Below are 19,314 nucleotides of genomic sequence, written 5' to 3'. Positions count from 1 at the left end.
TGTTTCTGCAGTCAGGCCTTGTCCTAGCTCCACATCTGCCCCATCTAGGCCCCTCAGCAGGCAATTCCCATCTTCCTGACTTCACACATGAAACACTGCATGTCAGTCCCCAGGTCCTCAAAGACCAGGCTAAACTTCAAATTCCTGGGTATGACATTCCAACTCTTGAAAAGCCTGGTCTCTGTAGCTCCCCCATCCTTCCATGGGTCCGCTATTTCCTCTACTGGAAATGACAGCACCCTCCTCATGTCTTCAAGTCCCAGGCCTAGCTCACCTCCTCCCTGAAGCCCTCCCTGACTTTCCTCTGCTGGAGGGAGCCGCCTTCACCCTGGTTCCAGGCTCCTGTTAGAGCACTGGGCTGGCGTTAACTCCTCACTGAGACCCTCCTTCGCCCCGAAGCTAGGAATAACAGGGGCTGTGGCGCAATCCAGGTCTGTGTACCTAGTATAAAGCGCTGGCTAGTCTGTAGGGGGCGCCAATAAACCTTTCTGGAATTGAGCTCTCAGCTCGGCTCCCAGGGCCTGGTGAAGCTTCTCTGGTTCCCTAGCGATCCCTCTACTCACAGCCCTCGGCCGAGCCTTCCGTCCCCTCCCCCGCCCAATGTGTCCTGCCAGTCCCCTGAGGAGCGCTGGCCCCAGGCCGGCCACACAGTAGCTGCTCAAAAGGACTGACCCAAATAGGAGCAAATGACCCTCCCTGGGGGACGGCGGCACGGTTTGCAGTGCGCGGAATTCCAGCGGCCAGCCAGCCTGCAGTTCTCAATTACCATATTAGAGATAAGGACCTGGATGTCCCGAAGTCCGATCGCGCTCCGCCTCCCGGAATCCAGGCGGCGGTAGCTCCGCTCGCCGCCTCAACGCCTCCCTGATGCCGGCCCCAGGTGCCTCAGTTTCCCTCATATGTCAAGCGGGGACATCGTTTGAAACTCTTGTCAGTGCTAGCGCTCTCTCCGCCCGGGAAGCCCCAGGCGACAGACAGAGGAGACTCCGCGGCACAGACGTGGGCTTTATTAGCATTTTAGTATCGGGCGTAGGTCCGCAGCATTACCGCGGAGGAAAGGGTTCCGGCGAAGTTAGGGTTAATCTCGGCTCGCAACTGGCGCAGGCGCGGTGGGGCGGGGTCACGGGACCGCTTCCGGCAGGTAAGGGCGAAAAAACTCCCAACTTCCGATGGGGGCCGAGCCCCTCCGTGGTCCTCGCACACACCGGAAGGGGATCGGACTCTGGGTCCGACCTCAGTCTTCCGAAAGGAACGAATCCGGGCCTCCTTTTGCGTAAGGCCTGCAGAAAAGACTTCCGCCCGCTCCCAAGATGGCCACCAGCACCGGTTGGGAGCTTCGGTTGCGGGGCGGACGGTCACTGGGAGGGGGCGGAGCCTCCTCTCCCCAAGTTCCGGCTCAACCAGGACTGGAGGAAGCGCGTCCAGCTAGGGCTTTGTCGCATTTGCGTTGCCGTGCCCGCGCTCTTCGGGCGAGGAAGCCCCTTCAGGGTGGGAAGAAGAAAGGGTAGAATGAATTAGCTTATCCTGGCAGCCTGAATCAAGGCCCCTCCGCTTACAGAATCCCACCACCAAGGGAGATCCCACAGGAGATAAAAGACCGTAGATCCTAACAGGACTCTTACGGAGAGACTCCTGACTACTAAGCATGGTCCCTCCACGTTGCGAGCAGAAAAAAAGGAGGCCTACGATCCTGTAAGCGCCAGAGCCGGAGACTTAGCACCTGGAAGATGGGACCATAATTTGAAAATGAAAGAAGTGGTTCGGAATTTTGAGGCCAAGAACCCGGATATCCGAAATGAGTCGGCCAGGAGCACAAATGCCTCGCTCTCCGGGGATTTGGGGAGCCCAGGAGCCCTGGCCTGCTGGAGCAGGGTCAGGTCCCCGAATACCCTGGGACTCGGGAAGGGCCTGGCTGCAGGAGAGGAGTCCTGAAACTGCAAATCCCGACGTGCACTGGGACAGCCCAGTGGGAGAAGGTCTGGGACTGCGGGGCACTTCAGCCGGCCCTCACCTTGAAGGAGACGTGAAACTCGTCGCTCATCCTCCGGAGCTCGCGGCCATATCGCTGTGCAGCCCAGAGGTTGGGGGGCGCCGAACGCGAGCGGCCCCTAAAGGGGCCGAGATCCTCCTCCTCCGTCCCTTCATCATCCTCTGGCCCCGCGGGGTAGGAGCTGTGACGACTCCGGGTCTCCACAGCCCCAGTGCCTGCAGAGAAGATCAGACGGTGGGGATGACGTTAATCTCAGCTCCTCTCGAACCCCCAGCCCTGCAGCAGTGTTAGTGAAGTTTCGAATTAACTTCTCATTAATCCCACAAATCTTAACTGAGCCCCAATTATGGGCCAGACCCTTTGGCTCAGATGGTAAAGAATCTGCCTGCATTGCGGAGATCTGGGTTCGATCCGTGGGTGGGGAAGATCCATTGGAGAAGGGAAAGGCTACCCACTCCAGTATTCTTGCCTGGAGAATCCCGCGGACAGAGGAGCCAGGCGGGCCACAGTCCTGTGGGGTGGCAGAGTCCGACACAATTGAGCGAGTAACACTTCCGACGGGCCAGACCTTTCAGTTTATAGAATGACTTAACCTCTGTGCTTGGTACAGAATAAGGGCATATTTAGTAGTTATAGCTGTGAGTGTAAGATCCAGGGGCTTCCCAGCAACTCCCTGGGAGGTTAACTCTTTCATCAGCTCCAGTCCCCTGTGGAGGAAATCAGTCTCCTGGTTGAGGAGGTACCCCAACCAAGCCAGACAGGGTTGAACTCCACCTCCATAGGTGACCTGCTGGGGCCCATTTGTTTCACTGTGGTGACCTACAGAAGACCTAGGAGCCCTTTGAGAACAAGAACCTGTCAGCATATCTGTACCTCCCACAGCACCCACTTTGAACAAACTGTCCAGAAAGTTCTGCTGACTTTTTATGGTAATACTTATGAAGCACTTACTAGGTCCTGGGCATTACCTCATTGTCCTAAGCATGCCAGGAGGTAAGTACTAGTATTGCTTCCGCTGTGTAGATGAAAAGACAGAGGCTTGGAGAGGTTAAGACTTGCCCTGAGTGACACAGCTGGGAAGTTCTTAGATTTGAAGTCCCTACAGGTTTGTTGGAATCCAGAGTCCAGTGATAATCCATTGAGCTACACGTCTTCCTTTATCCAACCACCGTTCAACTCCCTGAGCCTGTGTCTTCACCTCTTTATGGGGATAAACCTAGTTCTTAATGCCAGTGACTTGCCTCACATAAACAGCGTGAAAGTCCTTTGTAAGCTGAAAGTGTGATGGATCATTATTCAAAGAGGTGTGTCCTGAGTTTGTCTGCCTTGTGCGCGTGTTCCATCCCCCCATCCCCCAAATTCCTGTCAACCCCACCCCCATACCCAGACCAACAAAGACCTAGAACACTCCCAGGAGCACAAATCCAGAGCTGGATTGAAAGACAGGCGTGGAACAAGTGCAGGGGAGCAACATCCACAGCAAGGTATGTCTGTCAGGGAGGCGTTCTGGAGAAAGTATGATCTAGGCCAGGTCTTGAAGCCAGGGGTAAACTGTCTCATCCTCTCCAGAAGGCCTGTGGGCCAGCTCCAGGGCCGGGGCCTCCAAGGGTCCCAGCTCCAAACACAGGGCTGGGAAAGCCAAGAAAAGAAGGGGCTGGATCCAGAAAGGCCTAGGCTAAGAGGATGGCTGGAATTCCTAAACTTCACCAAAGCCTGGGCTCAGGTAGGCTGGGACACCATAAAGCCTTTGAGGAATGAGGTGGCAGTGGGGAACAGGCAGCTAAGTCAGCAGTCCAGATTGGGGCTGGGGCTAAGGAGCTGAGAGCAGCAAGAGCCCTGATGAGAACAGGCCTGTCTGCAGAGGACTGTCCGGTTCCATGGGGCGTGGGCATCAAGTCCCCACCTCCACCACATTCCTGCTTTGTGACCTTGGGCCCTTTCTTTTTAATCCCTTAGGGCCTCGGTGTTGTCTTCTGTGAAATGGGGGCAGCCCCCAGTACCCCCATGAGGACAAATGACACAGAGAAAGAACCCTGTTCTGCATTTTTCACGTCCTGAAGCCTCCCATTTTCCCAGTGAGAGACCAAGTTCTCCCTATTTTACACAGGAGGAAATAGAAGCACAGAGAAGTTAGGAACTTGCCCAGGGTCACACAGCTGGCACACTGTGCTTGGTCATTTAAATGCTCAGGAACTATCAGCTATTATTCTACTTTACTAGCACTAAGAGCCCACACAACCTCCGTACTTGACAGATGCAGGGCCCAGTGGTCAGAAGGCAAGTGAGCAGTAGGCAGGCACTTGGCCTGGGCCTTGCCCTCCTGCCTGGGAATCAGAACCAGCAGAACAGCAGCACTGCCTGTGTGAGGCTGACAGTGCGCGTCATGTATATTAATTCCTCAGGTCCCAACCACATCTCATGAGGGAGGTTACTCACTGTCCCCATTTTACAGAGGAGAAAACTAAGGCATACAGAGGGTAAGTAACTTCCCCAAAGTCACACAGCTAGTAGGTGACAGATTGCAACCCAACCAGTCTGGCTCCTGGGTCTGTGTATTTAACTCTCATGCCCCAGGCTCCCTTCAGCAGCACCATAGGCCCCCCTGGGGGCTCAGGTCAGGAAAGGCAACCCTAGGCCTAATGTAAACGCCAGCTCTGCTAGGAGCCTACCCATGGAGTGGGGATTTTTACCGAAGCCATGAATTAAGCAATGCCAAGCCAGCCATTGTCAAAATGACACTCAAATGTGTAAACTTAACATTTAAAGTGTCCTATTTACTAGGAATATGCAGATATGCGGATGACACCACCCTTATGGCAGAAAGTGAAGAGGAACTAAAAAGCCTCTTGATGAAAGTGAAAGAGGAGAGTGAAAAAGTTGGCTTAGAGCTCAACATTCAGAAAACGAAGATAATAGCATCCGGTCCCATCACTTCATGGGAAATAGATGGGGAAACAGTGGAAACAGTGTCAGACTTTATTTTTGGGGGCTCCAAAATCACTGCAGATGGTGACTGCAGCCATGAAATTAAAAGACGCTTACTCCTTGGAAGAAAAGTTATGACCAACCTAGATAGCATGTTCAAAAGCAGAGACGTTACTTTGCCGGCTAAGGTCCGTCTAGTCAAGGCTATGGTTTTTCCAGTAGTCATGTATGCATGTGAGAATTGGACTGTGAAGAAGGCTGAGCCCCAAAGAATTGATGCTTTTGAACTGTGGTGTTGGAGAAGACTCTTGAGAGTCCCTTGGACTGCAAGGAGATCCAACCAGTCCATTCTGAAGGAGATCAACCTTGGGATTTCTTTGGAAGGAATGATGCTAAAGCTGAAACTCCAGTACTTTGGCCACCTCATGTGAAGAGTTGACTCATTGGCAAAGACTGTGATGCTGGGAAGGATTGGGGGCAGGAGGAGAAGGGGATGACAGAGGATGAGATGGCTGGATGGCATCACTGACTCGATGGACATGAATCTGAGTGAACTCCGGGAGTTCGTGATGTACAGGGAGGCCTGGCGTGCTGCGATTCATGGGGTCGCAAAGAGTCGGACACGACTGAGCGACTGAACTGAACTGAACTGATTTACTAGGAAAAAAGTCTGAGTACTTATCTGTGAACTCCCTGGGCGGGGAACAGACATGCCTACCCACTCCATCCATCCAGTCTTCAATCAGCGGTCACTCCTTCATGCCCCTATACTGTGCAGAGGCGACCTCTCCCAGTCTTGGGAAGGAAAGGAGGAGGGAGGAGGTGTGGCTTCTGGTTGTGAGCATGCTCTCTCACCATCGTTCCAGAGTGCCTGCCTAGGGCTGGGTGGGGAAGTGGGAGGGGCCTTTGTCCGGAGCTCCAAGCTTAAGGTTCTTTACTCATTGGCTTTCTGGGTAAGTGGGTGGGGCTGAACACATCCACATTCTCGCTCCTGTGAGCATCTTTGCACACTTCACTAAAACAGTGCAGTTCCAGACAGCTGGAGGCAGTGAGGCTGTGCCATGGTGGTGGTGGGGGTGGGGGTGGGGGGGGTTGGGTTTTGGATGCTGCTCTACCACGTGGGTGGTTCACATGTTGCTTCAGCAGGAGAGCGGCTCGGCACTCCACCCGGAACAGGCATGCATCCTGTCCTGTCTCAGCCCAGGGTTCCTGTGTCCACTAAAGCCATTTGGAGTACGAAAGCCCCTTACTGGCCTGTAGAGAACATACTTCCACCCTGCTCAGAAATAGGCAGAAAACACGCTAAAGCAGAGGCTGGCAAATGTTTTCTGTAAAGGGTCAGAGAGGAAATGTTTGGGGCATTGCAGGCCACAAAGTCTGTCACAACTACTCAACACCGTGGCCATAGCTTGCACTGCTGCGTTCCACGAAAGCTATATTTGGAACACTGACATAAAATACTGTTCTTTGGAGTTTTGTCAACTGTTTAAAAGTGTCACAAAAAAAAAGTGTCATTCTTAGCTCATGGGCTATACAACAGAGGGATTTAGCCTTTGGATGTGGTTTGCCAAACCTCTGCTCTAAACCCAACTATGTCTGTCCTCTGCCTAAAACCTTCAATGGCTCCCAGTTGCCTATGAGATAAACTCCAAACTCCTGGGCATGGCCTTCAGGGCCCTTAGATTCTTACCTTCCAGCCTGCACTCCCTTGTCTGCCATGAAGGGGGCATTGGTTATTCATGTCTCTCTATTCCCTCTAAATGAATGGCAATCCCCAGGTCTGCTCAGGGCCTGGGCCAACTCACTGCAACAACAACTGCAGTAATAATAAGAATAGCAGACCCTCCTCCGTGCTAGGCACTGATTCTAAGCATTTCTCCTGTATTAATGCATCAGATTCTCATGACAACACAATGAGGTGGGACTACTTCTAGTCCCATTTTACTGGGATAAAAAAACTGAGGCACCAATATTTATGGCAGCATTATTTACAGTAGCCAAGATATGGAAGCAACCTAAATGTCCGACAGAAGAATGGATAAAGGTTTCCCTGGTGGCTCAGATGGTAAAGAATCTGCCTGGCAACACAGGAGACCTGGGTTCGATCTCTGGGTCAGGAAGATTCCTTGGAGAAGGAAATGGCAACCCACTCCAGTATTCTTGTCTGGAGAATTCCATGAACAAAGAAGATGTGGTATATATAAACAATGAAATACTACTCAGCCATTTTTAAAAAAGTGAAATAATGCCATTTGCAGCAACAAGGATGGACCTGGAGATTATCATACTAAGTGAAGTAAGTCAGACAGAGATACGGAATCTAAAAAATGATACAGGGAAAATAAAAAACGATACAGGAGACTTCCCTGGTGGTCCAGTGGTTAAAACTCCACGCATTCAGTGCAGGGGGCATAGGTTTGATCCCTAGTAGAGCAACTAAGATCCCATAGGCCTCCTGGTGTGGCCAAAAACAAAACGAGACAAACAAAAAATGATACAAATCAACTTATTTACAAAATAGAAATAGACTCACAGACATAGAAAACAAACTGCCTCCTGGTGCTGCCAAAAACAAAACAAGACAAACAAAAAATGAAACAAATGAGCTTACTTACAAAACAGAAGTAGACTCAGACGTGGAAAACAAATTTATGATTACCACAGGGGAAAAAAGGGGAGTGGGGGTGGGGAGGATTAATGTGGGCTTTGGGATTGCTGTACTGTTTTTTTTTGGCAGCACTGCATGGCTTAGGAGATCTCAATTCCCCAACCAGGGATCGAACCTAGGCCATGTCAGTGAAAGCGCCAAGTCCTAACCACTGGACCACCAGGGAATTCTGGACTTTGGGATTGATAAGTACACGCAGATGACACCACCCTATGGCAGAAAGTGAAGAACTAAAGAGCCTCTTGATGAAAGTGAAAGAAGAGAGTGAAAAAGTTGGCTTAAAGCTCAACATTCAGAAAACTAAGATCATGGCATCTGGTCCCATCACTTCATGGCAAATAGATGGGGAAACAGTGGAAACTGGCTGACTTTATTTTTTCTGGGCTCCAAAATCACGGCAAATGGTGATTGCAGCCATGAAATTAAAAGATGCTTACTCCTTGGAAGGAAAGTTATGACCAACCTAGACAGCATATTCAAAAGCAGAGACATTACTTTGTCAACAAAGGTCTGTCTAGTCAAGGCTATGGTTTTTCCTGTGGTCATGTATAGATGTGAGAGTTGGACTATAAAGAGGGCTGAGTGCCAAAGAATTGATGCTTTTGAACTGTGGTGTTAGAGAAGACTCTTGACAGTCCAAGATCCAACCAGTCCATCCTAAAGATCAGTCCTGGGTGTTCACTGGAAGGACTGATGTTGAAGTTGAAAGTCCAATACTTTGGCCACCTAATGCGAAGCGCTGACTCATTTGAAAAGACCCTGATGCTGGGAAAGATTGAGGAAGGAGGAGAGGGGAATGACAGAGGATGAGATGGTTAGATGGCATCACCGACTCAATGGACATGGGTTTGGTGGACTCTGGGAGCTGGTGATGGACAGGGAGGCCTGGCGGTTCATGGGGTCGCTAAGAGTCGGACACGACAGAGTGACTGAACTGAACTATATATAAAGTAGATAAACTGCAAGGATTACTGTTCAGCACTGGGAACTACACTGAATATCTTGTAATAACCTATTATAGAAAAGAATCTGAAAAGGAATATGTATATATATATAACTGACTGACTTTGCTGTACACCTGAAACTAACATATCATTATAAATCAGTCCGGAGAAGGTCATGGCAACCCCCTCCAGGATTCTTGCCTGGAGAATCCCATGGACAGAGGATTCTGGTGGGCTACAGTCCATAGGGTCACGGAGTCAGACATGACTGAGAGACTAACACTTTCATTTTCACAAATCAACGATGGGCTTCCCATAGTTACCACTGGGCACTAGTGGTAAAGAATCTGCCTGCAATGCAAGAGACCTGGGTTCGATCCCTGGGTCAGGAAGATCCCCTGGAGAAGGGAATGGCAACCGGCTCCAGTATTCCTGCCTAGAAAATTCCACGAGCAGAGGAGCCTGGCAGACTATAGTCCATGGCGGCCACAAAGAGTCGGACACGACTGAGCACATAAATCAGCTATACTTCAGTTAAAAGAAAAAAGCTGGGTTTGAAGCCTGCAGTCTGGCCCGGGGCCTGGCACTGGGCTGCTTTGCTCACCGTGTGGTCCTCCTCCCTTCTCTACCATTCACGCACCAGCCGCTCCAGGCACCCAGCTATGCACCGGAGCTGTCACAGCACACGAGGGGGCCGCAGGCCTGCCCTGGAGACACACACAGTTCGCCGCAGCAGGGGCTTGGAGGCAGGGAATAGGAAGAGTGACAGTGCCCTGCCCATGCGGAGGGCGGCAGTGGCCCGGTGGCTCTGGCAGGTTATCGGCACCTGCGGGTCTTTCATGGAAAACCACTTGCTTTTTAGGTGTTGAAAACTAAGGCAAAAGGAATCCAGGGCGGGTCTCTTACATCCCTTGCAGGCCTTGTCATGGCCGGGCCTGGAGCTGGGGTAGGCATCCCCTTGGCTTATTGCTGCTTCAGCCTGTCACGCCAGTGTATGTTCCTCAGTTCTTTGTCTCGTCACAACAAAGATTTGGAGCGACGGACATTAAAGCCCTCGGCGCGTCACAGCTCTCGGGTCTTGGACAAACTGTCTGTGTTATAGCTCTTAGGCAAATCAGTGTTACAGCTCTAGTTTATTTAGAAGATAGCAAAATACATCCTCGAAGCGTGAGGGCATGCAACCCAAAGACTTGAAGAGAAGAGAGTGGAGCAGCGAGGGGGAGAGAGAGGAAGACAGAGAGAGAGAGAAAGAGCGCATGCACGCGGGAGAGGAAGACGGAGAGCGTGCGCTTTGGCTCCTCCTTTTGTATGTTTCGCCTCCCCCTGGGCCTGCCCTGTGCAAATCGGGCTTAGCCAGGAGCGCTGTTTGTTCTACCTGAAGTCTTCACTCTGGTCCTCGGACCTTCCTTGTTTTCTAGCCACCGCCATTTTGGACTCCGTGTCCCTATTCTACCTACCTAACAAGTCCATTCTCCCTCCCTCCTCCCCAAATCTAGTTTCTTGGGCTGTGCCACCTCTCCCCCTTGGGGCCTCAGGTGCCCCCACCCGCAGGATGGGCCCCTAGTGGGTGCAGGAGGTTTTGCCGCTCCTGTTTCATTCATTCATAGCACAGAAATGGTCCTTTCCAGCTCCCTGCCTTGGCACCCCAGCTCTCATGATGCCGGGCTCCTCACACTTGGCCAGCTTCCACTGCATACGAGCCAAGCCTCCCTCACTGGGCTGATACCAACACAGCTCTGGTTAAGGCCAACTCCCTGCCAGTTTCCACAGGCACCCGGGTAGCCAACATGGCTGGAGAAAAGCACAGCTGTGCCGCCTCTGTTCAAATTCACAGCCATAAGACCCAGGGGGCCCCCGAGTTGCCCAGCACACCTTCCAGCTCCATACTCTGGGCCAGACAACTACTTCAAACGTGCTCTTCCCTCTCTCGGCCTCAACCTCCATCCCTCTCCCCACCTTCACTTCTGGCTCAAGACCTGGCTTCCTTTCACCAAGAAACTGGAAGCATCCACGAGAGAAACATCTGCTAGTTCCCATGAGATATCTCCCTGCCCTCCTCCACCCCTCCACTGCACTCAGCTGAGCTGCCCCTCCCCTGAACACCAGGGGACCACTCTCTCCTACTCAAGTAAGCTTCCTTTCTCCGCTGCATCCTCCAGGATTTTCCTAACTGGATTACTCCATCAGCTTATAAACATGCTCTTTTGGGAATTCCTTGGTGGTTAAGACTCCACGCTTCCACTGCAGGGAGCATGGGTTTGATTCCTGGTCAGGGAATTATGACCGCACAAGCCACATGGTACAGCCAAAAAAAAGAAGAACCTCTTTTTTCTTTGTCCTTTTTATCTTAAGTAATAAAACAATCCTTCCTTGACTCTCCTTGGGCTTTCAGGTGCCGCTGGCTCCTCTGTTCCTCTTTGCCAGAGCTCAGCTGCCAAGACTGGGCTCTCCTTTCAACCTCCAATTCTCTTCCCATCATCCCTCCCCACTCTCCACCCAAGCTGCCTCGACCCTAAGTCCAGTCCAGCACTCTACTCCCAGCCCTCCTCCAGCAGCGCTCAAAGGAGCATCGCCCAGTTCAACACCCCCCTCCCTGCCAGGTGGCTCCTTCCTTCTCAGACGCCAGTGCGGGCTGCTCTGCTTCTGCTGCCCTCTGCAGCCTAGAGCTCCAGACTCAGCCCAAGCCCTACCCTGTCTACACTGTCTCCCAGGGCCCACAGAACACTTCATCAGCAATGGCCAACTCCCACATGTATCTATCCCTACTAGAAATCTCCAACTGGATGCCCAAAAGGCACCTCTAACCTGACCTGGCCCAAGCAGGGCTCCTGATCTCACCCCACACCTTCTCAGTTCCACCTCAGTTAAGAGCGACTCCATCCTTCCAGGTCCCTCTTTGGGCCTCACACATCTGTCTATCAGCAAATCCCACCAGCTCGACCTTCAAAAGAAACCCAGAGCCCAGCTCTAATACTTACCACTTTCATCACCACCACGCTCACACCAGCTACCATCCTCCCCCATGACACCACCCCTACCTTTGCCCATTGGAGACCCGTCTCCACCCAGGGGCCCTGGTGATTCTTTTGAGGTCCAAACCAGTTCAAAGTCCTCCAGGGTTTCGCTCAACCTGAAAGCCAGACCCCTGACCTGGGCCTTCAAGGCCCTGCCCATCAGCCCCTCCCCTTCCCTGAACTCTGGAGGAGTCTCTAAGCCCCTCCCCTCAGCACCCTCAGGGTCTTTGCATTTGCCCTGCCTCCCCCTTCATGAAGGAAAGGGCAACCCACACTAGTATTCTTGCCTGGAAAATTCCATGGACAGAGGACCCTGGTGGGCTTACAGTCCATGAGCTCACAAAGAGTTGGACTTGACTGAGTGACTAACACTGCCCTCTGTCTGCGGGCATCCCTGCCAGCATCTGTCTTCCCACAGATCTCCGTCTGGCTCAGCCCTCATCAGATTCTAGCCTTGGCTCAAATGTTGCTTCTTACCAAGGCCCTAGTAGCTCAGCTGGTAAAGAATCACCTGCAGTGCAGGAGACGTGAGTTCGATCCCTGGGTCAGAAAGATCCCCTGGAGAAGGAAATGGCAATCCACTCCAGTATTCTTGCCTGGGAAATCCATGGACAGAGGAGCCTGGAGGGCTACAGTCCATGGTGTCGCAAGAGTCAGACATGACTTAGCAACTAAACCACCACCACCAAGGCCCACCCTGACCACCTCAGTTCAAATCACTCCCTCGAGCCCCCAAGCACTCTGGATTCCAAAGAGAAAGTCAAGGGGATGTCACCTAAGGCATCACCTGCTAAGGCACCATATCACTGACTGGTTTGTTTGTTTCTTTGTTTATGACTTGTCTCCCCGTATCTTCCAGAATGTAGGCAACCACAAGGGCAAGGGCTTCTCTTCTAGTACCTGATGAACCCCTGGCAGCTGGTACACACATTCAGCACTTGACACAGAAGATGGGGACAGCCAGATACAGGGTGGAAAGCAGTTTCAAGCAGAAGAACTCCAAGTGCAAAAATCTCGAAGTTAAAGCCTGTGGAGTTCAGTGTGACATACAGCAGGCTGGGTGGTGGGGGTGGGGTCTTTTTTCTTTTAATTTTTATTTTTTTTAGAGATTGTATCCCTAATAACTGAATATCAACCTTTTTTCTTTCTTTCTTAACTATAATCCTAATTCCCTGACCAGGCATTGAACCCCGGGGTCCTTGGTAGTGAAAGCACTGAGCGTTAACCACTGGACCACCAGGGAACTCCCTGGGGTGGGGGCATTAATAAGCCTTCCTGCTCCTGAAAATGGAAGGGTGTCACATTGGCAGCAGTTAAGGGACATGAGTTTTGTTTCCAGAAGATGTCTGTGGTTGTTCCAGGTGCCAAGGCTTGTACTGGGCACCCAGGTGGTAGGGACTACTAAGACGTGGCCGCTGCCCTCCAGGGCCCATCCTTCCATCTCAGCTGGGTCTCCCTCAGTAGATACAGAGGACAGCTGATGCCTTCCCAGTCCCACACAGACCTGCTGCCTGGTAGGGCCATCTGCCTCTTGGGATTACCTGGCCCTGTCAACGTTAAGGACAGTCCCGTGTGGGTGTGAGCCACAGGGCGGGAAAGAACAGAGCTGGGAACTGGATCCAGATCTTAAGGAAAGCACTAGCCTGGGGCAAGGCACCACAGAATCTTCTAGCCCAAAGGAAATGCCAAGTGAGTGTGACCTTAGGCAAGTCATTTCCCCTTTCTGGCCTCTCAGTGATTCTCTCCTGGTCCTACATACTTGGAGCATTTACTAAACACCAGCTCTATAATTAAGTGCTTCTAAGGTATGCCTGTTAATCTTTCCCACAGCACTACCAGGGTGGTGATGAATTGCTGTTTTACAGAAGAGGAAACTGAGGTGCAGAGCGGTGAGGGACTTGCTCAAAGCCCCCCAGAATGTGGATGTGGCTGGGGTGCAGAAAACTACTGGGCTGGAGGCAAGCTGGACAGGCAGGTGGTTGTTGGGCGGGGGGTGGGGATTGCCTACCTCCATGGTGGCTGCTGCCGGCCGGCTGCCCCTGCTGGTGACCAGCTTCCCCCAGGAGGCCCGGGGCTGTTAGCCAGTGCTTGCTGAGACCTGGGGGCCTGTCCCCTGTGGGGCTGGGGCCCAGGCCCCTATCTGCAGGGCTGGAGTCTTCCTGCTCACTCTGCTCAAACTCTGGGATCTGGAACATGCTCTGGGCTGCAGGGGGGCAAGATGACAAGTAATTAGAGAACAGCAGGAGCTAAGGGTGGCTGGCAGGGTTGGGGGCGCAGGTGTCCCTGGCTCCCTCTCCTACCTCAGCACCCCAGGTCCACCCTGCCTCCCTGGCGCACATCTATCCGTTGAGTCTGGCCCGGCAGGAAGCTCGACTTATCCACCCAGGATCTAAAACTCTCAGAGCTCTAGGGCTGGAGAGAAGCCTCAGGCCCCTGCCCAGGTTTCAGCCAGACCCGCCCGCGGTAACGGCACACAGATCTCACCCCAAGCCCGATAACGAGGCCCCTGACCCGGGCCCGCCGCGTCCCTCTAGCAAAAAGAGAGCCCGGCCCTAGTTGCCTGGGTAACGGAAACTGTCACCGGCCCGGCCCAATCAGCTCTTGAGATGTCACTAGCCGGCCAGCAGGCGGGGCCACTCCCCGGGGCCCCGCCCACTGCCTTCCTCCTGATTCTCTTCTACGTCTCCGGATGCTCAGCTCCCGACTTCCTTATGCCTTGGGCGTTGTGGGAGCCGCTGAGGGATTCTCCGGGGTCCCCATTTGGAAGGCAGCTCCTGCTGACAAATCCTTCAGCCCCTCTGGGACTTAATTCCCACTCCTGTAAAATGGGGATAATGACACCTCTTTCAGGAGTCAGTGATCCTTGTAAACTGGGCGGTGATTACTGTGGGTGAAAGCACTTTGCAAAGCCGTAATCGAAGTTCAGCCGTCGGAGGCAACTGTTGTTGCTGTTGTCACTGCTCCATCCGAACCGGGTGACCGGCTCGGGAAGCGCCCCTCCCTCCTCCTCGCGGTGGAAACCTCGCACCGCCCGCGTCAGGGGCGCCACTCCCCGCACCAACTCGGGGGCACTAGAGATAAGCGAGGGAGCCTCCACCCGGGGCAGGATGACTGTCCCGGCGCAGAAGGGAAAGGGGCCCCTAGGAGGGTGACAATAGGACTTGCGGAGACCTCGCGCCTGGCAGACGGCAGGCCAGGTGAGCGGGAAACGCAGCCAGCCAAGGAATGGGCGGGCGGGCTTGCGCGGGACGCGGGGGGCTCCCGCGGGTAAAGGCCCGGGGGCGGGGCCCGGAGGCCATCTTGGCTGAGGGCGGAAGTTTCCCTCAGAGACCGAGGGAAGGGAAGTCGTTACCGCCCCGGGTCGGGCGGCACAATCTCGATTTGGGGATGGGGAAGAGAAGCATGGGAATCGCCAGCTTCCCATGGAAGCGAGGGCCTGTAGCTCCGGGCAATGCCCACCAGGGCGCCAGCCGGATGCTGCGCAGCCGGAAAGTCAAGGCCGCTCGCCGCCTCTAATAACCCTTGGCACCCGGCGGTGGCGCAAGTTGCGCCAATTCTCGAACAGCTCCGCGCCGGGCGCGGCGCGGGCCTGCGTAGCCAGGACTGGATCCTGAGCAATTTGCGTAGCGAACGGCGGCCGCGCAGGCGCAGGAGGGGGCGGAGCAGCGGGAGCCGGGGAGCCGGAGCCCCGGGTCCCAGCGACCGGAGCCGGCTCCCCCAGCCGCGGCCTGAGGACCGGGCGTCGGCCTCCTCCCGCCCCCCCGCAGTTGGAGAGTGGACGCAGTGGGGGGTGGGGTGGGCCAGCGTCCGGAATCCAAGGACGGAAGGCAGAGGCCCTCCCCATACGGATTGTTGGAGGGGAGAGAGCCCTCCAGTTTGGGGAGGGGGAGAGCCAGACGTTGAGCGTCCCCAGCAGCGGCCGCTGCTCTGAACAGACTGGCGTTGGCCGGCTCTCCCCCTCCTGCCGGGACGACTTCAGCGACCGAGGCCAGGGACCCCCACTCCTTCGGCTTCTTCACCCCCATCCCCTCATCCCCGGCTTTGAGCCTGGCCCGGAGAGGAGTACTCCCCACTTCCCCACCCGCCTGTGCCCTGGAGAGGAAGAGCTGTCTTTTCCACACCCCGTAGTGAGGGACCCAGGTTGCCTGTGCCCCGCAAAGGCAAGGGGCCCTCTGTCGAGGGCGGGAGGGCCCGGCCAACCACCACTTCTTTCCGCCTGAGCACCCTACAACTCCCACCCCTCCGTATTTATTTCCTTGGCCCCCTGCCGGCCCCTCCATCTCTGTCTTCAGGTTCAGGCCTCCCTCCCTGACATGGAGAGTAACCTGTCTGGCTTGGTGCCTGCTGCTGGGCTGGTACCTGCGCTGCCGCCCGCCGTGACCCTGGGGCTGACTGCGGCCTACACCACCCTGTATGCCCTGCTCTTCTTCTCCGTCTATGCCCAGCTCTGGCTGGTGCTCCTGTATGGGCACAAGCGTCTCAGCTATCAGACGGTGTTCCTGGCGCTCTGTCTGCTCTGGGCTGCCCTGCGTACCACCCTCTTCTCCTTCTACTTTCGAGACACACCCCGAGCCAACCACCTGGGGCCCCTGCCCTTCTGGCTTCTCTACTGCTGTCCTGTCTGCCTGCAGTTCTTCACACTGACGCTCATGAACCTCTACTTTGCTCAGGTAACCATGGTGATGGGTGAGGGTGGGCCCGTGGGGTAGCAAGCCCCAGGGCCCCAAAGAATAATGGGCCTCTCTGCCCCCAGGTGGTGTTCAAAGCCAAGGCAAAGCGTCGGCCAGAGATGAGCCGAGGCTTGTAAGTACTGGTGGGTTCAGTCCCCAGGTCAGGGGCAGGGAGAAGCCCAGTGTCCATTCCTTCTCCCTGGTAGGGCTGAGGGGAGTACAGCCCAGGATGCCTGGGGACGGCTGGGGAACATTAGGCATCTGGTGCAGATGGCTCTGCAGAGGTGTTACATATGTGAAGCTCGACTGTAATAAAAACCGCTGAAATACGGTGAAGGGAGAGGGTACCAATGTCATCCATGATGGAGGAAGAGCTGGAGGCTCCAGTCCTCGGAAGCTCCAAAGGGCACTTCTGGGTGACCTTGGGCAGTGGTAACTCCTGTCCTTTGTACAACATCTTGCAGTTTATTAAGAGCTTTCACAGGCATCTTTAATATTTACAACTTACCTTCGAAGCTGATGTATCCCCATTTGAGAGATGAAGACACTGAGGCCCTGCAAGGCTAAGCAACATGTTCAAGGTCGCACACCTGGCAGGAGGTAGAGCCAGGGCTTAAACCCAGACTTCTGACTCCCAATCCAGTGCTCTTTCTGCTGTACCACAGCTGTCAGTCATATTCTGACCTCTTTAGCCTCAGTTTCCTCATCTGTAAGACTGGAGGAGTGGGGTTCAGACTGCGTGGCCTGAGGTTCTGACTGACATTTGGGTCTCCTGGGAAGGGTTGGGTGGTTGGGGAGTGGCAAGGGTGCCCACCTGGGGCTGACTGTGCTGTGGGCCACAGGCTGGCTGTCCGAGGGGCCTTCGTGGGGGCCTCGCTGCTCTTTCTGCTGGTGAATGTGCTGTGCGCAGTGCTGTCCCGCCGGCGCCGGGCACAGCCCTGGGCCCTCCTGCTGGTGCGTGTCCTGGTGAGCGACTCCCTGTTTGTTATCTGCGCACTCTCTCTTGCCGCCTGCCTCTGCCTTGTGGCCCGGCGGGCCCCCTCCACCAGCATCTACCTGGAGGCCAAGGTAGGGCCACAGGCGCTGATGCCTGGGTGTCTTTGGGGCGTTTGTGGTCTTCAGAGTAGAGAGAAAGCTGGAACCTCCCCTCCATAAGGGTCCCCTGTTGTCATCTGTGCCAGGGGACCAGTGTGTGCCAGGCAGCTGCAATGGGTGGCGCCATGGTCCTGCTCTATGCCAGCCGGGCCTGCTACAACCTGGCGGCCCTGGCCTTGGCCCCTCGGAGCCGGCTGGATGCTTTCGATTACGACTGGTACAACGTCTCTGATCAGGTGGGCATTCGACACATCTGCCGCCTCCCCAGTAGCTGTTACTCCTGGCCCCCAGCTAGCCTGGGTCCTGTCTGTGAGCCCCGTTGGCATGACTGCAGATTGGCACAGCCCCTGCCTCCCCACAGGCGGACCTGGTGAACGACCTGGGGAACAAAGGCTACCTGGTGTTTGGCCTCATCCTCTTCGTGTGGGAGCTGCTGCCCACCACCCTGCTGGTGGGCTTCTTCCGGGTGCATCGGCCCCCACAGGACCTGGTGAGAGCCAGTGGAGAGGGGCAGCACTGGCGGTCCCTGGGCCGGGTTCTGGGGGTGTGGGAGGCCAGTGGCGGGGGGGAGGGCAGAAGGAAGCATCAATGGTGGCTCCCTTCCCTAGAGCACCAGCCGCATCCTCAACGGGCAGGTCTTTGGCTCCCGTTCCTACTTCTTCGACCGGGCACACTGCGAGGATGAGGGCTGCTCTTGGGAACACAGCCGGGGCGAGAGCACCAGGTAGGAGTCCCAGGCCCACCCGAGGACCCCTGGGCTCCCAGGTTGCTCCACCAAGCCGCAGGGCCCTAGAGCTGGGTCTTGCCACCCACCCCTGCACGTGCCATGGTCTATAATGGGTGAGGTCCTCTCTGGTTTACTGTTGCTAAAGTCCCCACCTCACCCCCCAAGATGCAGTTTGCCATAGTCAGAGAAGTCTGGGTCACTGAGCTCTGTTCTCAGTCAGTCTCTCTCCTTCCCCAACTCTGGTGACTGGTCCTCGAGACTGCTGGGGGACTGACCCTGTTTCTCTGCCTGCAGCATGTCAGGGAGCCTAGGCTCCAGTAGCTGGTATGGTACCATCGGGCGGGAACCAGGCTGGTATGGAGGCAGCCAGACTCGGACCACGCCCCTGCTCTTCTCCCAGGTTCTGGGACCAGGCGGCCACCACCACAGTCTCTACTCCACTCCACAGACGTGATCTCCCCGCAGAACACCCAGACCCCAGCCCCTCCCACCCCAGACCCCTGTGCCAAGTTCATCTGCTGCTTCTTGCCCAGGGTCCCGGGGGCTATGGCTGCCTCTTCCCCAGGCCGGCCCCTTGCTACTCCTGATGCAGTGAGCTTGTGCTGTCCCCTAGGATGGGGGGGCATGGCCCTGGCTGCCAGATGCTCACGGCACCCTGGCACGACCCACCCCACCGCCTCCGCTTCCACTCTGGAGCCAGCTACCTCTCCTGCGTCTGCCACTCAATAAACAGTGTCTGTGCCCCAAGTCCATTCGCTGTCCGTCAGTTGTCTGCTTGTGTTTCTCACACCATCATCTTTTCGGTCTAAAGCTGATTGGACACTGGCCCTCGAAGGGGGCTACTGGGCTGGGCTGGGGCCATTTACCTCCCCCAAGGCTGGTGGGTAAGGAGAGGGATGAGCCTGCAGTCCAAAGAAGAAAGAGAGACCAGAAGAATCCAGCCCCCACTCCAGTCCCCTCCCTGCTTGAACAATTTCTGTTCTTTCTTCGGGAACTGCTTCAAATGTCGTCTCCTTTATGAACCCTGCCATCTCCAGGTCAGGGAACTATGTCCCTCCCCACCCCACCCCAGGTCCCTTGGCACTGTGACTGCATGGCTGCTATGCCTCTTACCCTCAGTGGGTCGGGATTTCTAAAGACCCTGTTTCCCTGTCATTATGCCCAACCTGGCCTTCAGGTCCAGGAGTTAGTCCAGGACTGGTGGAGGAAAAGCAGCCCCCATCTCCCTAGCCTGTGCGGATTTGGCCAGGCTGCCCCCACAGAGTCTGCCTGGGGAGCCCC

At 55.1% G+C, this 19,314-nt stretch overlaps 2 protein-coding genes and 1 non-coding gene across 9 annotated transcripts; 1 reads left to right on the top strand and 2 right to left on the bottom strand.

Moving 5' to 3' along the window:
• Positions 1-1,017: 1,017 nt before the first annotated feature.
• On the bottom strand, positions 1,018-14,089 carry BAD (BCL2 associated agonist of cell death). Of its 2 annotated transcripts, none has more exons than XM_068976398.1 (4): positions 14,026-14,089; positions 13,550-13,744; positions 2,012-2,205; positions 1,018-1,481 (listed from the first exon to the last, which is right to left on the bottom strand). In XM_068976398.1, exons 2-4 carry the CDS (start codon positions 13,734-13,736, stop codon positions 1,356-1,358), a joined length of 507 nt encoding a protein of 168 aa, XP_068832499.1. In that variant the 5' UTR covers positions 13,737-13,744; positions 14,026-14,089; the 3' UTR covers positions 1,018-1,355. The 2 variants fall into 2 exon arrangements, with proteins under 2 accessions (XP_068832499.1, XP_068832500.1); XM_068976399.1 differs by lacking the exon at positions 14,026-14,089 and adding an exon at positions 13,842-13,881.
• TRNAE-UUC (transfer RNA glutamic acid (anticodon UUC)) lies at positions 7,678-7,749 on the bottom strand. The gene has a single exon. It is a non-coding gene; the product is annotated as a tRNA-Glu (tRNA).
• Positions 14,090-14,663: 574 nt separating the features above from the next.
• On the top strand, positions 14,664-18,738 carry GPR137 (G protein-coupled receptor 137). 6 transcript variants are annotated; one of them, XM_068976392.1, is made up of 8 exons: positions 14,664-14,738; positions 15,834-16,211; positions 16,295-16,344; positions 17,054-17,279; positions 17,393-17,542; positions 17,668-17,796; positions 17,915-18,030; positions 18,434-18,738. In XM_068976392.1, the coding sequence occupies exons 2-8, from the start codon at positions 15,855-15,857 to the stop codon at positions 18,618-18,620; spliced, it is 1,215 nt and encodes a 404-aa protein (XP_068832493.1). In that variant the 5' UTR covers positions 14,664-14,738; positions 15,834-15,854; the 3' UTR covers positions 18,621-18,738. The 6 variants fall into 6 exon arrangements, with proteins under 6 accessions (XP_068832493.1, XP_068832492.1, XP_068832494.1 ...); XM_068976391.1 differs by lacking the exon at positions 14,664-14,738 and having other exon boundaries at positions 15,245-16,211; XM_068976393.1 differs by lacking the exon at positions 14,664-14,738 and having other exon boundaries at positions 15,245-16,211; positions 18,328-18,624.
• Positions 18,739-19,314: the final 576 nt, after the last annotated feature.

The sequence above is a fragment of the Capricornis sumatraensis genome, chromosome 8, assembly GCF_032405125.1.
Source record: "Capricornis sumatraensis isolate serow.1 chromosome 8, serow.2, whole genome shotgun sequence".
NCBI classification, from domain to species: Eukaryota; Metazoa; Chordata; class Mammalia; order Artiodactyla; family Bovidae; genus Capricornis; species Capricornis sumatraensis.
This window is presented reverse-complemented; position numbering and strand designations above follow the sequence as displayed.

Bases quoted from the DNA above. Each gene is read 5' to 3' on its own strand.
- GPR137 (XM_068976392.1), top strand. From the start codon at position 15,855: ATGGAGAGTAACCTGTCTGGCTTGGTGCCTGCTGCTGGGCTGGTACCT. The intron at 16,345-17,053 runs GTAAGTACTGGT...TGTGGGCCACAG, and splicing joins CCAGAGATGAGCCGAGGCTT to GCTGGCTGTCCGAGGGGCCT. The intron at 17,280-17,392 runs GTAGGGCCACAG...CATCTGTGCCAG, and splicing joins GCATCTACCTGGAGGCCAAG to GGGACCAGTGTGTGCCAGGC.
- BAD (XM_068976398.1), bottom strand. From the start codon at position 13,736: ATGTTCCAGATCCCAGAGTTTGAGCAGAGTGAGCAGGAAGACTCCAGC. The intron at 2,206-13,549 runs GTAGGCAATCCC...TCTTCTCTGCAG, and splicing joins CGGCAGCAGCCACCATGGAG to GCACTGGGGCTGTGGAGACC. The intron at 1,482-2,011 runs GTGAGGGCCGGC...CCCACCCTGAAG, and splicing joins AGTTTCACGTCTCCTTCAAG to GGGCTTCCTCGCCCGAAGAG.